The following is a 23,684-nucleotide window of genomic DNA, read 5'->3' as shown; positions in this document are numbered from 1 at the left end:
TTGTTATTCCCCACCCAGGGACTGCTTTTGGACGTCCCACGGTCCTGTGTCCCCCAATGTGGCGATGGAGAAATAGGGATTTTTGTGTACTCGCCGTAAAATCCTTTTCTCCAAGCCACTCATTGGGGGACACAGCACCCACTCTTGTTTGGCTTGTTGCCTATAATAAGTGTTCTAGTCTCTGACATGTTGTTTCTATGGTTAAGAGTTTTTTTGTTAATCTCCTACTGCTTTCTACGAACTGGTATTATCCGGAGCCCGTGGGCGGTGTATTCTGCAGAGGAAGAGCTAACCCTTTTTTGTATTTACTTAGTGTCAGCCTCCTAGTGACAGCAGCATACACCCACGGTCCTGTGTCCCCCAATGAGTGGCTCGGAGAAAAGGATTTTACGGTGAGTGCACAAAAATCCTTATTTTATTTAGTGCTGGGTTTTATAGTCTTTACTAGATAGGCTTGGCTCTCATGGACACGCCCCTAGATAATTCAGTGAGCCACACCTTCTTTTTAAAGCCAAGAAAAATGAGCATTAAGTAATAATAATTATTTTATTTATATAGCGCTAACATATTCCGCAGCGCTTTACAAATTATAGAGGGGACTTGTACAGACAATAGACATTACAGCATAACAGAAATCAAATCACAGTTCAAAATAGATACCAAGAGGAATGGGGGCCCTGCTCGCAAGCTTACAAACTATGAGGAAAAAGGGAGACACGAGAGGTGGATGGTAACAATTGCTTTCATTGTTCAGACCAGCCATAGTGTAAGGCTCGGGTGTTCATGTAAAGCTGCATGAACCAGTTAACTACCTAAGTATGTAACAGTACAGACACAGAGGGCTATTAACTGTATAAAGTGTATGAGAACATGATGCGAAGAACCTGATTATGGTTTAAGTTTTTTTTTTTTTGAATGCTCCACACAGGGATAGTTAGGTTAATGCGTTGCGGCAGTAGGCCAATCTGAACAAATGAGTTTTTAGGGCACGTTTAACACTAGGACTACTGGACTTGTGAACCCTGACTAGAACTACTGCAAGTAAGTAGTCAAAATGACTATACCAGTAGTCCTAGTGTTAAAACTGTGGGGATTGGGGATTAATCGTATTAACCTAGGTAGTGCATTCCAAAGAATCGGCGCAGCACGTGTAAAGTCTTGGAGACAGGAGTGGAAGGTTCTGATTATTGAGGATGCTAACCTCAGGGCACAGGTAGGGTGGTAGACTGAGACCAGGGAGGAGATGTAGGGTGGTTCTGAGTCATGGAGTGCTTTGTGGATGAGGGTAGTAGTTTTGTACTGGATTCTGGAGTGGATGGGTAGCCTGTGTAATGACTGGCACAAGATAGAGGCATCGGTGTAACGGTTGGTGAGGAAAATGATCCTGGCAGCAGCATTCAGGACAGATTGGAGCGGGGAGAGTTTGGTAAGAGGGAGGCCGATTAGTAGAGAGTTACAATAGTCCAAACAAGAATGAATAAGTGAAACAGAGTTTTTGCAGAGTCGAAAGTAAGAAAAGGGTGAATTCTAGAAATGTTTTTGAGGTACAGATAATAAGAGCGAGCCAGTGATTGGATGAAATCAAGGATGACCCCAAGGCAGCGGGCATGTTGCTTTGGACTAATGGTTGAACCGCACACGGAGATGGCAATGTCAGGCAAAGGTAGGTTAGTAGAGGGAGAAAACACGAGGAATTCAGTTTTTGACAGGTTCAGTTTCAGATAGAGGGAGGACATGATGTTAGAGACAGCGGTAAGACAATCACTGGTGTTTTCTAAAAGGGTCGGCGTGATATCAGGAGAAGAAGTGTATAATTGGGTGTCGTCAGCATAGAGATGGCACTGGAAACTAAATCTGATTGTTTGTCCAATAGGGGCGGTATACAAAGAGAAGAGGAGGGGGCCTAGGACTGTTCCTTGAGGAATCCCTACAGAAAGGGGAAGGTGAGAGGAGGAGGAACCAGCAAAAGATACAGTGAAGGAGCGGTCAGAGATAGGAGGAGAACCAGGAGAGAACGGTATCCTTGAGGCTGATGGAGCGGAGCATAGTGACGAGGAGCTGATGATCCACAGTATTGAATGCTGCGGAGAGATCCAAGAGAATTAGCATGGAGTAGTGACCATTAGATTTAGCTGTTAGTAGGTCATTAGAGACTTTGGTGAGGGCAGTTTCAGTAGAGTGTAACGATCGGAATCCAGATTGAAGAGGGTCGAGAAGAGAGTTATCTGAGAGATAGCGGGTAAGACGGGAGTGGAACAGGCGTTCGAGGAGTTTAGAGATGAAGGGAAGATTAGAGACAGGTCTATAATTAGCGGCACAGTTTTGATCGAGGGATGGTTTTTTAAGTAATGGATGTATAATGGCATGCTTAAATGAAGAGGGGAAAAATACCGGAAGTGAGAGAAAGGTTGAATATTTTTATAAGGTGAGAGGTGACAGCCGGGGAAAGGGACTGGAGGAGATGTGACGGAATGGGGTCACTGGTGCAAGTGGTCAGGTGAGAAGATGCAAGGAGCCTGATTACTTCTTCTGTAACTGGTTCAAAGTCAGAGAGTGAACTAGATGCAGTGGGGGAGGGAGGACAGTGCATGGTATGAAGGGATTGGGAGATAATTTCCTGTCAAGTGTGGTCAATTTTTTTGTTGAAGTAATTGGCCAGATCGTCAGCGCGGAGATCCGTGGTTGAGGCCTGCACTCTTGGGTTGAGTAGGGACTGGAACGTGTCAGAGACATTTAGGGTTATTGGACAGCGAGGTGATGAGGGTGTTGAAATAGGTTTGTTTGGAGAGGTGAAGGGCAGAGTTGTATGTTTTTATCATGAACTTATAATTGATGAAATCTTCGGGTTGATTAGATTTTCTCCACAGACGTTTGGCGCACTTGGAGCACCGCTGCAGGAAACGTGTTTGCAGCGTGTGCCACAGTTGTCGCCGTCTGTGCCAAGTTGTTCTATGTATAGGAGGTGCAGCTTCATCCAAGGCACTTTGCAGGGTTTCATTGTAATGCTTCACAGCAGAATCAGGACATGAGATGGAGGAGATTGGGGCCAATGAGGACTGCAAGTTCTTCATAAGTTTCTGGGTGTTAATGGCCTGTATGTTTCTATAAGTGTGGAAAGTGGGGGTGACCTGAGCGGCATGGTAGTTCTTGATAGAGAATGAAAGCAAATTGTGGTCAGAGAGCGGGAGAGGGGAGTTTGTGAAATCATCCTCTGAGCAAAGCCGGGAGAAGACCAAGTCGAGGGAGTTTCCATCTTCATGCGTTGGAGAGTTAGTATGCTGCGAGAGGCCGAAAGAGGAGGTTAAAGATAAAAGGTGAGAAGCAGATGGGGAGAGGGGAGAAGCAATGGAGATGTTGAAATCACCCATGATGAGGGTGGGGGTGTCACAGGAGAAAAAGTGTGGAAGCCAGGTGGCAAAGTGATCCAGGAACTGATGAGAGGGGCCGGGAGGACGATACACCACCGCCACTCGCATGGAGAAGGGGATGTAGAGTCTGACAGCATGGACCTCAAAGGAAGAGAATACAAGTGAGGGTACTTGGGGGATAACTTGGAAGGTACATTTGGGTGAAAGGAGCAGACCAACGCCTCCACCTGCTCTGTTGTCCGATCTTGGGGTATGAGAAAAGTGTAGTCCACCATATGAAAGAGCAGCAGCAGCGGTGTTGTCTGACTGCTGGATCCAGGTTTCAGTAAGAGCCAGGAGATTAAGAGAATTAGAAAGGAAGAAGTCATGGATGAAGGAGAGTTTATTACACACTGAGTGAGAATTCCAAAGGGCACAATTGAAAGAGACAGAAGGCATGCAGGGAATATTAATAAGGTTAGAGGGGTTTCTGAGTGTAGCAGTTGGGAGGTTTGACTGGCTATAACATGGGGGCTCGGGGTTGGAAGAGATGTCTCCAGCGACTAGGAGAAGGAGGATAGAAAGAGTGAGCAGATGGTTAAGTGATTTGTGAGAGTGTCTCTTGTGTTGGATGGTGGGACTGAATGGATCTGCACTGTTTAGCAATGTGAACAGAGCATGAGTGCTATACATAGGAGAGGCAAGGACAGAGGGGCCGATATGGATGGAGTGTAAAGAGTTTATGCAAGGGCAGTGAATGTGAGCGTGCAGTAGCCAGGATATAGATTATACAAATACATATGGTGAGTATTTGTTCTATTCCAAATGAACAGGGATTAGATTTAGATTCTTACCTGTCTCCTTCCCTGTCTAACTGCCATGTTATAACTGCCAGTACTTAGAAAATGTACTTTGAATAATTGTACACGAATAATAGTGCACGAATGCACCCCTGCACAAATGTGTCCCCAAAGTATGTCTACATTTATAGAAGGCTAGCTCTTAGATCTCACTTTTTATTCCCCCTCTCGTTTGCAATCAATCCAACTCAGTTGAGACACAATAAATGTAGTGAACAGATAAACAAATGTCCAGGTCTACATGGATCATAAACCGCTTTGAAACAGTTATGTGATCTCTCTGCATGAGGACAAGCAGAAGTGAGTTAAATATCTATAAACAATATAAACAAAAACAATTGCTTACTAAGATGGCTAACAAATCTAGAAACATGCAGAATTCATTGCCGAAGATGGAATGACTCATATACCATTCGGGCTGCTTGCTGTCAGGGACTGGAGCAATAGACATGCAGGGTGTTTCAGTTCAGAGAATGAATGATAAGCTTACCTGTATGAAGAGAAAAGATATGCTTGTTGTATTCATCCATGTTATAGCTGCTAGTACTTAGAAAAAGTACTTTGAATAAATGTGCACGAATGCACCCCTGCACCTAGTAAAAAAAAAAAGTCTCGTATCTTTGGAACCATATGGCGGATTTATGGGAACCCAAAAAATGGATTACTCAGGAGAGTAGCAGGAATAATATAACAGCAAAAACTGGTCACTTTTTGACCTGGTGACATTCTCCCTTTAGGTCGCACAACAATTGGGGGACTGCCTCAGCCATCATTCACTTGCTTCAGTTTACCATATTTTGTTGGAATATGGTAGACGTTGTAGCCTAGGCCTTACAGTAATGAAGCCTTAGAGTATATTGTTGTTTTTAAATATCTGTATATTTTTTTTTTTTTTTAGCTTCAAGAAAGAAATCACATCCCAGTAGAATGGACTGGAAGAAAAGTCTCAAAGAAAAGTTGGAAAAATCTAATAAAGGTACAGTGTTATTATATAAGAAGAATAACAATTTTGCTAAAATAATTCTGTAGAAATGTCAGCTGACATGGGAGCTTCTTGGTGGCACTCAGCACCTCATGACATGTCTTTATGCCTCAAGCTGCATCTGGACTCGGGTTGTTATCATGAGATGCCTGCTTTAAAGGGTTATTTCCCAAAAAGTTCTGCCCTCTCCACTAAATAGTGTGATCTGGGGGTCCGCCCTCTGGGGTCACCCAGCGACCCCAGAAATGGGGATCAGGAAGATCTGCAGAGGTCGGTTTTGCATGGAGCAGAGGTGCACGTGCGAGATCTCCGGGATAGCCAGAAAAGAGTAAAGTGCTACACTCAGCTGTATATTTAATTAAAATCTTTTGTATCTGTTTATCAGCCAGAAAAAGCGAAGAAGAAATGAAGGCTGAAGAAATGGCCATGTTCACCAAGTTTTATACGGAGAGGAAGGGTGGGCAGAAGGACTCAAATTCCCCAAACATCCCCCGATTCTACTACAGGGTGAGCACGTGTCGCAGTGTCTGACGGTGTGGACCGTGGTAGGACTGCAAGGACACTCCAAAGAGCAATGGTATCTAATGGATCTCCAGAAGGGACTTCTCTCCCAAATCTAGGACCCACCACTGAAGAAGAGTCTCACCAAATGCGAAGATCGCTTTGTTCCCTTATTTTCTGCTGCTGTTTGTCCAACCCTTCTGCCATATTACATGACGACCAGCATCGATAATGCATTTGTTAAAGGGTTTTTCCAGTTTCCAAAAATCCCTGTTCCTAGGTGCAGTTTAACCTTCGTCAGGCTGCATAATTTTACAACATTAACAGGCTGCAGAGGTACAATTGTACCTTCATATATACCTCCACTGTGATATTTGGCCAATATATTTTGGACCAAAACTGCAGGGATGTCACGAAATTTCAGCCCTCTACGGCTTTTCGAAAAAAAGTTATTGCAATTTTAAAACAGAATAGTTACAATTGTACTTAGTCAGCCGGACAAGGGTTAAAGAAATAAATAAATTGCGCTACTCACCCTCCCCTGGTCCGCACCGAATTTGTGCCGCTGCTCCTGATGTCTCTTATTGTCTGCAGCACTGATGTGACTTCGAGAGCGCTGCAGCCAATAGGTGAGCTCACTGATTGGTTGCAGCGCTGTTGAATGATGTCAGCGCTGCACACAATGGGAGGAGACACATCGCTGTGCCTGGTAAGGGTGGTTTTGTGTTTTGCACCCATGGACGGGGGCTTTCTGAAACTAGAAAACTCATTTAATTGCATTCCACGATACAGTATTTACATATAGGACCTTCTATTTGGATTTGCGCAGCCTTAGAAAATCCATGTCCTCCCCGCTTGGACAGAGTATCTCTATTCTAATTAACTAATTAAAGCCCAATTTGTCCCCCCCCCCCCCCCCCCCCGCAGTTACCAGCAGAGGACGAGGTGTTACAGCAGAAGCTGAGAGAAGAGTCACGAGCTGTCTTTCTCCAGAGGAAGAGCCGAGAGTTACTGGACAACGAGGAGCTGCAGGTGAGAAGAGACTATTACCTGATAATTACTCTATATACACCATGTCTGCTGTCCATCAGATAACCTGCTTGAATTGCCTGTTCTCAGTGGGGGATGCAGGCAGTGATCTGACGCCACCAGCCATTCCTCTGTCTCACTCCTAACTGCACTTATGGCAGTGATGTGATACTCACACTATTTTCTAAGCCATTTATCTCTCCTATTTTTCTTTTTCCTTTCTATGTTTCTAGAACTTGTGGTTCCTGCTGGACAAGCACCAGTCACCTCCGATGATCGGTGAGGAAGCCATGATCAACTATTCGAACTTCCAAATTGTTGGTGAAAAGGCAGGGCCAAAATGCAAGTAAGTCCACGTCCTCGACAGCTACAGGGCCTTTCCTCTTACTAATCACTCGCTAATTGTTATTTCTCCCACGCCTCATTGGGGGACACAGGACCATGGGGTGTTATGCTGCTGCCACTAGGAGGACACTAAGTAGATAAAAACATTAGCTCCTCCTCTGCAGTATACACCCCTTCACTGGCTACAATTTCAACCAGTTCTTGCTTAGTGTCTGTAGGAGGCACTTGTTTTTTAATTTTTATTTTAATTTTTAATTTTATGTACATTTTTATTTTTTTAAAAAAATTAGTGAAGGGGGCGACAGGTCCCTTTTTATAGGGTCCGCTCTTCCCCGAACCAGCAACAGGCGAGCACGGCGAGTATACCTCCCCGTCCCTCTCCTGCGACGTCTGGGGCACGAAAAGTTTTTACCGGGGCAACGGTTCCTCCTTGGTCCCGATTTCCCCCCCCCCCCCCCACCCTCCCTCCCTGCAAGAGAGTCCGATGATTCATAGAGCACTGCTCTCATGTACCTCTCCAGGGCGGTTGATTCAGATGTGCCACAGCCCCAAGACAAACCCCTTTGGGGGACAGAAGAAGATGCATCAGGGGCCTCTCCATCCCCCATCCAGGGTGCATGGATTGAGCGCGCACCTTCACAGTGACAGACTGCGACACTGTGAGTACATACCCTCCCTGCACCCCCATCTGCGGCAGCGATGCGGTCCGGGTCCCTGGAGAGAGGCGCCGTCGGCCGGGGGTCAGCGGTGTTCAGCAGCGCTCCGTCGCGGCCGCCGCCGCGCATCGCCGGCAGGGCCCAGAAATTTAGTCCCCGACTTTTCAGCCGGAGTAGGCTGCAGTGGGCAGATCCCTCCCACGGCCGTAACCCCGCCCCCTATATCGGCGCTTCTCGTCTGTGACGAGAAGCGCCCTGCAGATCTCGGGGGCCATATTGTTTCCTCTCTCTGCAAGGAGCCCACGCGTCCACAGCATTCCAGAGAACTGCCACGGCTAATTCCTCCCTGGGGACACAGGCACAGGACCGTGGGTAAGCTGCTTCAAGAAAGCTTAACCCCTTCCCTGCGTATACTGCCCGCTCTGTCTCCAAAGACACTATGTCTCAATCCAAGGAGACTAAAAAGGGAAGCACACAGTATTTTTCACTGTATGTGCCACTTGCAATGCGGCCCTGCCCCGAGCTCACACTAGTCCTTTGTGTGCGGATTGTGTCCCGGCCTCTGTGCAGCCGCCTCCCGCCGGTAACGCCGCCGATGCCGCCGACCCTGTGGAGCCTAGTCTCCCTGAGAGGGCAGCTTCTCTGTCACGATCTATGGATTTTCTAGTCAGAGCAGTTGATTCCCTCCGGGGACCCCCTCCAAGTCAGACCACGGAGGATTCGGGCGACGGTACGGATCCGTCCACCAGCAGGGGGCGTACTCTATCTCCTCCTTCTCGGGGTTCCAGAAAACTGGTCCATGTTCCGTCCCCTGACCACGGGCCAGTTGGTTTTTCAGCGTCGGCGACCTCCGCTTCCCGGTCCCCTTCTCCAGACAACCCGAGCGATTCTGAATATGAGTCCGACAATTCCTACGTTCAGGATTTTCTCCCCCTCCCAAGAGACACTCGACTCTCTCATAGAGGCTGTTAACCAGACCCTGAAGGTGACCGAGGAATCCGTATCTACGCCCGAACACATGTCCAAAAGGTTTTTGTCACTCATCCTGAGTTCAAGGAAATTGTACAAAAACATAGGGATCGTCCCGATAAACGCTTCATGGGTCAAAAGCCCATAGAGGCCAAATATCCTTTTTCTCAGGACCTAATCAAGGACTGGCTGCAGTCCCCCTCAGTTGACCCTGCTGTGTCACATCTCGCTTCCAAAACCATCCTGTCTCTGTCAGACGGCTCCTCTGTTAAGAACCCCTAGGACCGCCAGATTGATTATCTGGCTCGCTCCGGCTTCGAGGCCACAGGAGCCTCCCTCTTCCCATCCTTCGCTGCCTCCTGGGTGGCTAAGGCTATGGTCGCTTGGGCCGAGACGCTTTCCACGACCATGCAAGTTAGAGACTTACCTCCAGAAGCGGTCAACCTGGCTAACCAGATAGCCCAGGCTGGGGACTTCGTAGTCAATGCCTCAATAGACGCAGCCAATTGCGCGGCACAGGCAGCCGCGAATGTAATCTCCATTAGAAAAGCCCAGTGGCTCAGGGATTGGCAAGCAGATTCGGCCTCCAAGCGCTCTTTGACATCTTTGCCCTACCAGGCTGGTCGTTTGTTTGGAGAAAAACTAGACCAAATGATCTCGGATGCCACCGGGGGAAAAAGTAAATTTCTTCCCCAACAAAAACCTACCCGGCCGTTTCGGTATCAACAACAATCCCGATTTCGGCCTTTTCGTAACAATACCAACTGGTCTTCCACTCCCTCTACCTCCGCATCAGGTCAAGGCCTGCGCGGTGGCCGAGGCTCCCAGGTCTCTTACAGACCTAACCGTAATTGGAAACCCAGACCGAGACCACCCAGGTCTAAAGGATCCACATCCCATAGATCCTCCACGCAATGACTCCTTGCGGCTTCCGGGGGGCACCAACAGGGTAGGAGGGCGTTTACTTTTGTTCCGCCAGGCCTGGCTCTCAGTCGTCTCTGACGAGTGGGTCAGGGAACTGGTGTCCACCGGATACAAAATAGAATTTTCTCCCCCCCCCCCCCCCCCCCCCCAACGCGCTTGCCCTCCAAAATCAAAGGCAACAGCTCTTCTTCAGGCCATACGGGCACTTCAAGGGGACGGAGTCATCATTCCGGTTCCCCTAGACCAAAGGTTCAAAGGGTTCTACTCGAACCTATTTGTGGTCCCAAAGAAGGACGGATCGCTCCGTCCGATCCTGGACCAAAAACTGCTAAACAAATTTGTAAACATCCGTCACTTCAGGATGAAATCCCTCCGATCTGTGGTCGCGTCCATGGAAAAAGGAGAATTCCTGGCGTCCATAGACATCGAGGATGCTTACCTCCACATCCCAATCTTTCCTCCGCATCAACAGTTCCTCCGCTTCGCATGTCGCGGAGAGCACTTCCAATTTGTGGCCTTGCCCTTCGGTCTCGCCACCGCCCCCAGAGTCTTCACGAAGGTTATGGCGGCTGCCATGGCCATTCTTCATTCCATGGGAGTGGTGGTACTTCCGTACCTGGACGACCTACTGATAAAAGGTCCTTCTTACCCAGCCTGCGAAGAGTCCGTCGCTCTCACGGTGGATACGCTTTCTCGCCTGGGTTGGAAGATAAACTTCGAGAAATACTCTCCGATTCCGGACCAGCGGATCTCCTTTCTTGGGATGACTCTGGACACTTCTCGCGGTCTGGTCATCCTCCCTTAAGACAAGGCCTTGGCCTTGCAGCAGGGAGCTCAGAGTCTCTCCAGTCCAGTCTCCCACTCCATCCGATTCAGCATGCGCGTTCTCGGGCAGATGGTAGCTGCCATGGAAGCGGTTCCATTCGCGCAATTTCACCTCCGTCCCCTTCAGCATGTGCTACTGTCGGCGTGGGACGGCAACCCGTCCTCCCTCGACCGCCGCTTCTTCCTGTCCCAACGGGTCAGAAAGACCCTCAGGTGGTGGACGTTGAAGTCCTCCCTAACCCAGGGAAGATCTTTTCTCCCTGTGCGGTGGCTGGTGGTGACCACCGATGCCAGCCTCATAGGCTGGGAGGCAGTTTTCAACCATCACACAGCTCAGGGGCGGTGGTCCACTCGAGAGTCTCGTCTTCCCATCAATCTCCTGGAGATACGAGCTATCAGACTAGCATTGTTCCAGTTTCACCACCTTCTGGCGGGTCACCCAGTCAGAATCCAGTCCGACAACACCACGGCCGTGGCGTACATCAACCGTCAAGGGGGAACCCGCAGCAAGACGGCTATGCTCGAGGTGTCCCACATCCTGCACTGGGCGGAATCCAATCATTCGCCCATCTCGGCGATCCACATTCCAAGTGTGGAGAATTGGGCGGCGGACTTCCTCAGCCGCCAGGGCCTCACCTCGGGCGAGTGGTCTCTTCACCCGGAGGTTTTCCAGCAGATCTGTCATCGCTGGGGGACCCCGGATGTGGATCTCATGGCATCCAGGTTGAACAACAAGGTTCCACAGTTCTTTGCTCGGTCACTCGACCCATGGGCCATCGGAGCAGACACCCTGGTCTTGCCTTGGCACCAGTTCCGCCTCCCGTACATTTTTCCCACTCTTCCCCTGCTGCCGAGGGTCATCAAGAAGATCAGGGCAGAGGGGGTACCAGTGATTCTCGTCGCACCGGACTGGCCGCGCCGGGCATGGTACGCGGAACTGGTTCAGCTGGTCGCCGACGCCCCCTGGCGTCTTCCAGATCGCGTGGATCTTCTCTCACAGGGCCCGATTTGCCACCAGAACTCAGGGGCCCTGTCTTTGATGGCCTGGCCGTTGAATCCTGGATTCTAGGCCAAGCGGGTTTCACTCCCAAGGTGTCTTCCACCATGATCAGGGCTAGGAAACCTGTTTCCATGCGCAGTTACCACCGTACCTAGCGAATTTTCTTCTCATGGTGCGACGCACAGGGGCGATCTCCTCTGGTATTTTCTATCCCTGCCATATTGGATTTTCTTCAGTCTGGACTAGAGTCGGGACTTGCCCTTAGCTCTCTAAAGGGTCAGGTTTCGGCATTGTCAGTCCTTTTCCAGCGAAAGATTGCCGGTGAAGACTTTTTTCCAGGGAGTCTCCCCTGTGGCGCCTCCCTACAAAATGCCCTTGGATCCGTGGGATCTTAATTTAGTTCTCGGAGCTCTCCAGGAGACTCCCTTCAAACTGCTACAGGACATTTCCCTGACCTTCCTCTCCTGGAAGGTGGTTTTCCTAGTAGCCATTACGTCCATCAGACGGGTTTCGGAGTTGGCTGCACTCTCCTGTCGCCCTCCGTTTCTAATTTTTCATCCGGACAAGGCAGTATTGAGGACCTCTCCCGCTTTTCTGCCCAAGGTCGTTTCTTCTTTCCACCTCAATGAGGAGATTGTTCTGCCTTCGTTCTGTCCGGCACCAGTCCATCGCATTGAAAAGGCTCTACACACTCTTGATGTGGTAAGGGCTCTTCGTCGGTACGTCTCGCGGACGGCTCCCTTCCGCACGTCGGATGTTTTGTTTGTACTTCCAGAGGGGCCAAGGAAGGGTTCTCCCGCTTCTAAAGCTACTCTAGCTAAATGGATTCGGTCGACCATTGAAGAATCCTATCGTGCCAAAGGTGTTCCTATTCCAGCAGGGATCAAGGCCCATTCTACCCGGTCGGTGGGTGGCTCGTGGGCCATTCGGCACCAGGTGTCGGCACAGCAGGTCTGCAAGGCTGCGACATGATCCAGTTTGCACACTTTTACCAAGCATTACCACATTCATTCTCTCTCTTCTGCAGACGCCGCCCTTGGCAGGCGCATTCTGCAAGCGGCAGTTCCTTAGCCGCAAGCCAGTGGTACATGGGGTATTAGCATATTGCTCCCCACCCAGGGACTGCTTTTGTACGTCCCATGGTCCTGTGTCCCCCAATGAGGCGTAGGAGAAAAGGAGATTTTTGTGTACTTACCGTAAAATCTTTTTCTCCGAGCCAATCATTGGGGGACACAGCACCCACCCTGTTAGCCTGTTTGGCTTGTTGTTACTTCTTGGTTTTTGACATAGTTTGTCTTTTGTTCATGCTCCTACTGCTTTACTACCGAACTGGTTGAAATTGTAGCCAGTGAAGGGGTGTATACTGCAGAGGAGGAGCTAATCTTTTTATCTACTTAGTGTCCTCCTAGTGGCAGCAGCATAACACCCCATGGTCCTGTGTCCCCCAATGATTGGCTCGGAGAAAAAGATTTTACGGTGAGTACACAAAAATCTCCTTTTCTCCTACGCCTCATTGGGGGACACAGGACCATGGGTGTTATGCTGCTGCCACTAGGAGGACACTAAGTAAACACAGAAAGAATAGCTCCTCCCCTGCAGTATGCACCCTCCTGCTGGCTCTAAGTGAACCAGTTCTTGCTTAGTGTCTGTAGGAGGCACTTGGGTCTGCTTTCAGCCCGACCGTTTTTATTTTAGCTTTTTACTTTATTCTATTTTTCTTTAACGGAGCGAATGGGGGCGACGGATCCATTCTAGGTTCCGATCTCCCCCGAACCATCAACAGGCAAGTACGTGGAGCATTCCTCCCGTATCCTTTCCTGCAACATTGGATGCAAGCCCTGAGCTCACCTTACGGGCGACGGTTCCTTCGCGTTCCGAACTCCCCCCTCCATAGCAGGCGACCACATGGAGAGGCCCTCCATCTACCGCTCCTGGAGCCAGGTGCATAGCCGGACATGATATATATGGCGTCTGTGCAGCCCCCCTCTGCATCACCACTGATATAGCGGATGACGCATGGCAGCAGAAGCTCTTCACCCCCTCCCTGACTATGGTGACGGTGGATTGAGCACTGGCCCACCGCATCTACCGTGAGTACACTGCGGATGCCGAGGCGCTGGGGGGTCCTGGTCCCCGGGGTATGGGAGGTCCGCACCTTAAGCCTGTGTCCGTGGGTGGTCCGTAATGCGGCAACCCCACGAAGGAGTGCCGCTAATGTTGACGCCAATAGCGGTCGCGGGCCGCTGCAGTTAGCTCCGCCCACTTTTCCTGGCGCTTCTCGTTCCCTGTGATGAGCTCCCACTTCCTGGTCTCTGCGACCATCTTGAGACACCCACAGCCCTGATGCTGCAGCACTGCTCCAGCGTTTCCTGTCACAGCCCTCAGGACTAGCGTTTTTTCTCTGCCTACACTGCGGACCTGCCCTGGGGACTCAAGACACAGGACCTGGGTAAGCTCCAGAAGCATAGCTTAACCCTTCCCCTGCTAGTAAGCGCTTTCCTCCAGGCTTTACTTTGTCTCAACCAAAGCCTCACAAAAAGTCTGGGAAAACCCACACTGTATTTTTCGCTGCATGTACCTCCTGTAAGGTATCATTACCCCGAGGTCACAATACTGCATTGTGCGCAGCTTGTGAACCGGTGACGGCTCAGGAACCACCTGTTGCTGATACTGAACCCAGTGAGCCTAGTCCTCCTGAGTGAGCTACCTCCCTTTCCCGATCTATGGCATCCCTGGCAAAAGCGTTAGACTCGTTCCTCTAACCAGGGCACTAATACGGACGACGCTCCCGATGGTCAGAACCCCTTGTACTCCAGGGGTCGTACCTTGCCAAGGAGTTCTCACTCTTCCAGGAAAAGGACTCGTGCCATATCCCCAGACCATCACCGGGATTCGGGTTCTGAGAGCTCCATTTCTCGCTCCCCTTCCATTGGGGCTAGTAGAGAACCTGTTTCAGAGGACGATTCTGACACGTCCCTAGATCAGGAATATCATCACGATCAGGAGACTCTCTAATTGAGTCAGTGAATAAGGCTTTGAGACTTGAGGAGGAACCTTTATCGAAAACGGGTCATGCCGTGTCCTTTAAGAGGACTAAGCGAGCTCACAGAGTGTTCGCCACTCATCCTGAGTTTAAGCAAATTGTTGAATCTCACAGGATCCGTCCAGATAAATGATTTCCAGGGCAGAAGCCCATGGAGTCCAAATATCCCTTTTTCCAGGATCTAAGAAAAGATTGGTCACAATCTCCCCCAGTAGATCCTCCGGTATCGCGCCTGGCTACGAAATCTGTTTTATCCTCTTCGGAGGGAGCCTCTATTAAAAATCCAACCGATCGTCAGATCGACAATATGGCGCGTTCAGCTTTTGAAGCCTCAGCGGCTGCACTCTTTCCATCTTTTGCCGCTACGTGGGTGGCTAAGGCTATGACCCACTGGGCTGAGGTCTTGTCTTCAGCAGTACTGGATACCAATCTTCCTCCCGAGATAGCAGACCTCGCTACTCAGATAGCAAGAGCAGGAGATTTTGTAGTGACCGCGTCCCTGGATGCCGCTGACTGCACTTCTCAAGCAGCAGCCAATGCCATCACCATCCGGAGGTCCTTGTGGCTCAGGGACTGGTGCGGATTCTACTTTTAAAAAGTTATTGACTTCTCTCCCATATCACAGCGGTCGCCTTTTTGGCGAAAAGCTCGACCAGTTTATTTCTGACGCCACTGGAGGGAAGAGTAAATTTCTTCCTCAACAGAGACCCTCTCGGCCTTTTCGGAACCCGCAACCACAGGCTCGGTCCCGATTTTTTTTCATTACAACTCAAACTGGTCCTCTACTTCCACATCTCCCGGTTCCGGCCGGGCACAACGTGGAGACAGAGGTTCACAGACCTCTTTTAAGCCTTCCCCTTCATGGAGAGGCAGGCCAAGACAGCCGGGATCCAGAGGCGCCAGAACGGGCAGACCTTCCACACACTGACTCACTGCGGTATCCGGGGGACACCCTCAAGGTAGGCGGCCGCCTGCTTTCCTTCAGTGCCGTTCACGACGAGTGGGTCCGCGATCTAGTGTCCTCCGGATACAAGATAGATCTCTTATCTCGTCCTCCAAACCGTTTTTTCCTGTCTTCTCCTCCCAGGGCAAAAGCATCAGAGTTCTTCAAAGCTATAAGCTCTCTGAGAAAAGACGGAGTTATTGTCCCGGTCCCTCAAAACGAAAGGTTTCAAGGTTTTTATTCAAACCTCTTCATTGTTCCAAAGAAGGACGGTACAGTACGGCCCATACTGGACCTAAAACTGCTGAACAAGTTCATCAGGGTGCGACGGTTCCGGATGGAATCGCATCGTTCTGTCATCGCCTCCATGGAAAAAGGCGAGTTCCTGGCATCTATAGACATCCAGGACGCATACCTCCACATTCCTATTTTACCTTCTCACCAAAGGTTTCTTCGCTTCGCAGTTCAGGAAGATCACTTCCAATTCGTTGCTCTGCCCTTCGGCCTTGCCACCGCCCCCAGGGTATTCACCAAGGTCATGGCGGCTGCCGTGGCCATACTCCACACCTGAGGTGTGGTGGCGCTTCTGTACTTAGACGATATCCTCATCAAAGGCCCCTCTTTCCGCTCCTGCAAGGAAGCCGTGGCCATCACAATAGATACCTTTTCTCGCGTGGGTTGGAAGATAAACTTCAAAAAATCTTCACCAGTACCGGCTCAGCGAATTTCCTTTCTAGGAATGATACTCGACTCGTCCCGGGGGTTGGTCTTTGTTCCCCCGGAAAAGATGTCAGAAACTCTCTCAGCCTTGCTCTCGCTCTCTGTGCTTCAGTATGAGAGTCCTCGGCAGGATGGTAGCAGCTATGGAGGCAGTTCCATTTGCCCAACTACACCTCCGTCCCCTACAGCATGCCCTTCTGGCTGTTTGGGACAGGAACCCCTTCTCCCTAGACCGTCAGTTCCTTCTTCCCTAGCAAGTCAGACAGTCCCTCAGGTGGTGAACATTGAAATCCTCCCTGAATCAAGGGAAGTCTTTTCTTCCACTACATTGGCTGGTTGTGACGACAGACGCCAGTCTTCTAGGCTGGGGAGCCGTGTTCCTTCATCACACTGCTCAGGGTCACTGGTCCCCCCAGGAATCACGCCTTCCAATCAACATCTTGGAAATCCGGGCGATTAGGCTGGCACTTCTCCAGTTCCATCCCTTCCTAGCAGGTCGCCCAATCAGGATTCAGTCCGACAACGCCACCGCAGTGGCATACATCAACCGCCAAGGAGGAATCCGCAGCAGGACGGCTATGACAGAGGTGGGCCATATTCTCCGATGGGCCGAGGAAAACTGTTCAATGATCTCTGCGGTTCACATCCGGGGAGTGGACAGTTGGGAGGCAGACTTCCTCAGTCGGCAATGCCTTGACTCCGGGGAGTGGTCTCTCCAACCAGAGATCTTCCACCAGATCTGCTGTCGCTGGGGAACCCTGGACGTGGATCTGATGGCCTCACGGCTGAACTCCCAAGGTTCCCAACTTCATGGCTCGGTCCCACGATCCAGCAGCCATCGGGGCAGACGCTCTTGTACTCCCGTGGCATCATTTTCGGCTTCCGTACATATTTCCCCCGCTTCCTCTCCTGCCGAGAGTCATCAAGAAAATCAGAGCAGAGAGTGTACCGGTAATCCTGATTGCGCCAGATTGGCCACGCGGGGCGTGGTACGCGGAACTAGTTCAACTAGTTTCCGACGTTCCCTGGCGATTACTGATTCGCACAGATCTGCTATCTCAGGCCCTTTTTACCACCAGAACTCAGAGGCCCTGTGTTTGATGGCATGGCCGTTGAGTCCTGGGTCTCTCCAAAAGTCATAGCTACCATGATCAGTGCTAGAAAGCATACGTCTATGCGTATCTATCATCGCACTTGAAAGACTTTCTTTTCTTGGTGTAGCGACCGAGGACGTTCTCTTCTACATTTTTCCATTCCTTCCATTCTCGAGTTCTTACAAACGGGTTTGGACTTGGGTCTCGCCCTTAGTTCTCTCAAGGGGCAGATCTCAGCCCTGTCTGTTCTCTTCCAACGCAGGATTGCCAACAGATTACAGGTCAAGACGTTTATTCAGGGAGTCTCCCATCGGGTGCCCCCTATAGGATGCCGTTGGAACCATGGGATCTTAATCTGGTCCTCGGAGTTTTGCAACAGGCTCCTTTCGAACCTCTACAGGAGGTTTCCCTGTGTCTTCTTTCATGGAAAGTGGCTTTTCTGGTTGCGGTCACCTCTATTAGATGAATCTCCGAGCTGGCGGCTCTGTCCTCTCAAGTTCCGTTCCTGAATTTTCATCAGGATAAGGTGGTTTTGCGGACATCCCCCTTTTTTCTACCGAAAGTTGTATCCTCTTTTCATCTCAATGAGTAGATTGTCTTACCGTCACTCTGTCCGGCACCAGTCCATCGCATCGAGAAGGCCCTTCACACACAGGATTTAGTGAGAGCTCTTAGGAGATACATCTCGCGGACAGCGTCTTTCCGCAGGTCAGATGCCCTATTCGTGCTCCCGGAAGGACCGAGGAAAGGGTTTCCCGCTTCCAAGGCGACAATAGCCAAATGGATTCGTTCGGCTATTCAAGAGTCCTACCGAGTCAGAGGTCTTCCTGTCCCAGCAGGGATTAAGGCTCATTCCACTCGGTCAGTGGGTGCGTCCTGGGCCATCCGGCACCAAGCTTGGGCAGCACAAGTTTGTAAGGCTGCGACTTGGTCCAGCCTGCATACCTTTACAAAACATTACCATATTCACTCTCAGGCCTCGGCAGATGCGACCGTCGGCAGACGAATTTTGCTGGCGGCTGTGCCGCATCTGTAACTTGTGGGTACAAGCAGCAATTGCAGTTAATTGTTTCCCACCCAGGGACTGCTTTAGGATGTCCCATGGTCCTGTGTCCCCCAATGAGGCGTAGGAGAAAAAGAGATTTTTGTGTACTCACCGTAAAATCCTTTTCTCCGAGCCAATCATTGGGGGACACAGCACCCACCCTGTTAGCCTATTGGCTTTGGTTTTTTTTAGTTATCTTGGTTTTGGCATAGTTCATCCTTGTTAAATATTAAGCTCCTACTGCTTTGTTACCGAACTGGTTCACTGAGAGCCAGCAGGAGTGTGTATACTTCAGGGGAGGAGCTATTCTTTCTGTATTACTTAGTGTCCTCCTAGTGGCAGCAGCATAACACCCATGGTCCTGTGTCCCCCAATGATTGGCTCGGAGAAAAGGATTTTACGGTGAGTACACAAAAATCTATTTTTTACTGATATGTGTATTTTTTCCACTTTAGGTCATTTTTTACAGCCAAAGTCTTCAGCAAACTTATTCACAATGATCTGTATGGCAGAATATCAATTATGCAGTTTTTCAACTACGTTATGAGAAAAGGTAAGACACATGTTCCCCTGGGTTCTCTACCAGGGTACTAACTATGACTTGTTTTATGATCCTAAAGGGGTTTTCCAGTTTTGGGAAACCCCTGTGGCCCGGCTGCAGTTTACTTCCCCCCCACCTTCCCACTGAATAACTGCGCTTTGTTCACCCTCCCCAGGTTCAGCACTGAGTCTCTGTTGCTCTCGGTGTCTGATATTGTCTTCAGTGATGATGCCAATCATTGAGCTCTCCGGCTCTGTCTGAGTCAACGTCACATGCTCACTGTTTGGCTGCAGTTCTGTCAACAAAAATAGTGACTCTGAGCAGCTCATGACGTCAACTTGGGCAGAGCCATAGACATATTGTCTGCAGTGCTAACACCAGTGAGCTCTAAGAGACATCGTCGCAGCGCTGGAGTATCAGATGTGGACTTGGGGAGGGTGAGAAAAGCACAGTTTGTTTGTATTTATAAAATAAACTAAAGCAGGGTTAACGGGGTTCTCCAAAATCAGAAAACTCCCTTAAAGAGAACCTGTCAGTAGGATTGAACCCTTTAAACTAAAGGCATGGCCATAATGGCACTGTGATGCTGATTTATCTGATACCTGATATGAAGGGATCCGCTCCGTGGCTGATGAATACTCACCTTGTGAAGTTTTCATAAAATGACGTCTTCTATGCTTCGGGGAGGGAAATGGGGCAGGGTCTTTTTCTGGTTCTCCACCCCCACCCAGCCTCCTGTGCTTCTTGTACAGGTCACTGATTATTCAGAGAGTTGCCTCCTTATTAAAATTTTGCACCGCCGCCATCATTGTTTAGGCGGCATGTGCATTGTGGAAGCTGGTGTCCTGTGTGCAGGACTTCAATAAAATGGCGCCGGAAGTGGCGCATGCAGAGATCAAGATTTCGGCTCTGAAAAATTTACTGAGCTGAAATATTGATCTGCGCATGCGCCGCTTCCGGCGCCATTTTATTGAGCGTTTACGCATTAAAAGTTAATTTTTATAGTTAAAAAGGGTAATATAATGTAATAAATCACAAGACTAGACAAATAATGTGCACATGTGCCAACAATTCACGTGACACCAACAAAGTTAGGTAGCGTGTTCACAGTGCTATTCAATCTATTGCTCTATGTCACAGACTGCTTATAGGCTGGCCATCATAAATAGAGTGCTGACCTTGCAACCAGTCCAAGCATGTGTTCTGGACATGGGTCAGAATCCACTGGACATTCATCTAGTAGACTAAATGACCCGACTCAATGAATACAGATCGGAAAGAAACCACCTCCAACCATAGATGTGGACTCAGTTAGACAGGGCCAGTTACACCCTGATTTAAAAGGCCCAATTTCAGAGAGTGGAAGCACTAAATCATCCTAGCAGGTAATGTCATTCCAGATGCACAGGTATGGGCTTATAGCCGAAAGTCAAATGAGTCCCATATAACAAATAGATGGACCCAAAGATCCTAATAATACAGGGACTCTTTTCACTGTATTAGGCCCAAAAACAAATGTATATATCTCTATAAGAGGTGAATGCACTGCAACATATAGAAAGCTACCTAAACAAAGATGATAGCAGCAAACAATCCTGGGGAACTAATATATTCAAAATATTATACGGTATTCTGCACCCTGTGGGCAAAATAATGTATATGCCATAAATCCAAAAGGGGGGAATAGACAATGCACACTGTCAGATAATGTTTGACCCACAGAGTGCATGATTACCTATGTCCCAAAATGGTGCGCTCATACATGGATATCATTTACAGCAATTATTGTAAAGGAGCGATCTCACCGCATATAGCAAGCTGAGTCTTCAAACATGACCGGCATGTGGGGTATCAACAGCATTCTGTCCCACAAAAGGTCTCCCTCAGAGTGGTTTCTCCCTTTTCTGAGAGAAACTACTTTTACTAAATTTTGCTTGGCCATTTCTTATTGTCCCTATCCCATTGTGCTTTTTTCAGGTTAGTCCTTTCTTTCAGGTTCGTCCATTTTTTTGAGGTTAGTCCTTTCTTTCAGGTTAGTCCTTTTTTTCAGATTAATCCTTTCTTTCAGGTTCGTCCATTTTTTTTTCAACTTCGTCCATTTTTTTCAGGTTAGTCCTTCTTTTCAGGTTAGCCCTTTTTTTCAGGTTAGTCCTTTTTTTTCAGGTTAGTCCTTTTTTTCAGGTTTGACCTTTTTTTTTTTCAAGTACGTCCATTTTTTTTTCAGGTTCGACCTTTTTTTTCAGGTCACACAAGTGTTCTTTTTCATGCCGGTGACTAACGTAGACCACAATAAATCTATTTATGATACGGAAAAGGAAGTTTGAAGTACTCCGTCTGCACTTTTCTCGTCATATTGAAGATCAAACATTTACTCTTAGTTATAATGCAATAAATGCCACATATTATAAAACTGCTGCATTAACACTTTAGTTGTCACTTTTTTTGCAGTGTAGCAGAAGTAACGTATATCGAAGAGGAGAACTGGATAGAGAGAACCACGTCCATTAAAATTAGTGCCGATGATGCCTGTAGAAATCCGAGACATTTCATGTTCATTTAAGTCTTCATTGTAAAAATGATTTGTTTTTGTAGTCTACATTTTTTTTTAGCAGGTCCGTGCCTGTGGATCACGGCTATAAGTGCTGCATGGGGGGCATTACTAGCCAAGTATATGGGAGAAAATAGTATGATCCTGTAACCACATGACTGCAAAATGCTTTTAAGGACTGTATATTATTTTTCCTTTTTTACATCAATGATCTGATAGACAGACACTAAAATCTATATGTAATGAATGTGGTCCTAATGGCTGCATCCTTTCCCTACAGTATGGCTCCACCAAACGAGGATCGGTTTGAGCTTATATGATGTGGCCGGACAAGGTTACCTGAGAGAGTCGGTATGTAGCAGACGCCATACTTACTGTCGTATTGCTGAAACCTATGAGACATATGATTGATACCTGTTCATAGACCTTGTAATGTATCTTATCGGAGAAATTAGCTTTTTTATCCTCCTAGACTTACCGTTCATTCTCAATTTTTTTGCTAAAATCTGTATTCAGTGAAGACAGACTATTTACATTACTGAGCTAGGAGATGACAGTTGGTGCTTTTAACATTCCGTGGAAGGGGGAGGAACAGAGGAAAAGACAGACATTCTGCTGCAAGTTCTCCAGAAATGGCAGTTAGGGTATGTGCACACGTTAAGGATTTTTTTCACTTTTTTTTTTTTTCGCGAAAAAAACGCATACATATGCATCCTATCATTTAGAATGCATTCCGCAATTTTTGTGCACACGATGAGTTTTTTTTCTGCAAAAAAAAAACGCATTGCGGTAAAAAAAGCAGCATGTTCATTAATTTTGCGGATTTTTCACGTTTTTCCCGCTATTTAATGCATTGGGAAAGCTCCGGAAAAGAACGCATGCGGATTTCTGGCAGAAATGTCTGGTTTTTGTCAGAGAAATCCTGAACGTGTGCACATACCCTTACAGTTCTCCATAGAACAGTATAAGCACCAACTATCATCTCCTATCTCAGTAATGGGGAATTCTGTACTGACTAAAGACAGATTTTACCCCAGAATTGAGACTTTTGAGAATGTAAAATCAGTTCAGCAGGAGAACGAAGCAGATTGCCCTGATAACATATGTTACAAAGTTTCTTATTTTCACAGGTCCCATTGATTTATGGAAAAAATAAATTGAAACAATGTTTACTCTTTAATAATACTATTGTCTTTCTATGTGGCATTGGGGTCTTTGCCTGCTCCCCTCCATTCTCAAGGGCCTCGGTGTAACTGCTACCTCTCCAGCCCAATAAAGCTCAGCCCTTGCAGCTCATGTGAATTTCTGATAATGTGCTAACCTAAGCTCTATAATAGTTGTATGCACTGGTATGAGCGTCTTTGTTTCCCATGTCTTTTAGAATATTAACCCCTTATTGCAAATTATTATAAATGTACACCCGTATTAGTGCAGAAGGCCGCACATTTCCGTCCATGGGATGGCACTACACATGAGCTGTGCCTTTGCCGTCTACTACGGGTTGCAGCTCTAATAAACAGCTGATGTCCCACTGTAATAACTGCGACTGGATTTACCCCTAACCCTGTAGATGCTGCGGTCATTAGCGATTGCAGCATCTAGGTGGTAGGACAGAGGGAGACGGCTCCTTCTGTCCATGTGCGATCATGCAGTCATGGGGCACTGTTTGTTTGCCATGGATGCTGTGGGCACTCGCGCCTGCCATGACTGCATGGGTTAATCGATTCCTTGTCAGTGTAAGGCTGCCGTCACACTATCAGTATTTGGTCAGTATTTTACCTCAGTATTTGTAAGCCGAAACCAGGAGTGGGTGATAAATGCAGAAGTGGTGCATATGTTTCTATTCTACTTTTCCTCTAATTGTTCCACTCCTGGTTTTGGCTTACAAATACTGAGGTAAAATACTGACCAAATACTGCTAGTGTGACGGCAGCCATACTCTGACAAGCAAAAATTCTTTGGCATATTGAGAAAACAAAAGCTTTATTTTCAGCAATTAGACAAAAATTATTTCATAAAATCTAACAAATATTTACGAGAAAAAACAAGGATTTGTCTGATGATTTCATTAAGTTCTTTTTTATGTATATGCAGATGTAAAGCAGAAAAAAAAACATAATGAGAATGTCAGTGATTGATATAGGAAATGTATCTGACGACTTCTTTACTCTTGTACAGGACTTGGAGAATTATATCCTCGAGCTCATTCCAACCCTGCCTCAACTAGATGGCCTGGAGAAGTCCTTCTATTCTTTCTACGTCTGCACAGCGGTCCGGAAGTTCTTTTTTTTCCTTGATCCTTTAAGGACAGG

General features: G+C 48.1%; 1 protein-coding gene across 4 annotated transcripts in view; it reads left to right on the top strand.

The window, feature by feature from the left end:
• Positions 1-23,684, top strand: part of PPP2R3C (protein phosphatase 2 regulatory subunit B''gamma) — a 51,898-nt gene that overhangs the window by 5,533 nt on the left and 22,681 nt on the right. For 2 of the 4 annotated variants that reach the window (XM_069732241.1, XM_069732237.1), the window contains exons 2-8: positions 5,106-5,183; positions 5,575-5,696; positions 6,618-6,722; positions 6,953-7,065; positions 18,739-18,836; positions 21,653-21,723; positions 23,551-23,683. In XM_069732241.1, coding sequence (XP_069588342.1) covers positions 5,135-5,183; positions 5,575-5,696; positions 6,618-6,722; positions 6,953-7,065; positions 18,739-18,836; positions 21,653-21,723; positions 23,551-23,683 — 691 coding nt within the window. In that variant the 5' untranslated portion in view covers positions 5,106-5,134. Of the gene's footprint in view, positions 1-332; positions 393-1,873; positions 1,944-5,105; positions 5,184-5,574; positions 5,697-6,617; positions 6,723-6,952; positions 7,066-18,738; positions 18,837-21,652; positions 21,724-23,550; position 23,684 lie in introns of those variants that run through there. The other 2 variants (XM_069732254.1, XM_069732247.1) reach the window with 2 other exon arrangements.

The sequence above is a fragment of the Ranitomeya imitator genome, chromosome 1 (assembly GCF_032444005.1).
Source record: "Ranitomeya imitator isolate aRanImi1 chromosome 1, aRanImi1.pri, whole genome shotgun sequence".
NCBI classification, from domain to species: Eukaryota; Metazoa; Chordata; class Amphibia; order Anura; family Dendrobatidae; genus Ranitomeya; species Ranitomeya imitator.
The sequence above is the reverse complement of the archived record's forward strand: the minus strand, read 5'-3'. Positions and strand labels throughout refer to the sequence as shown.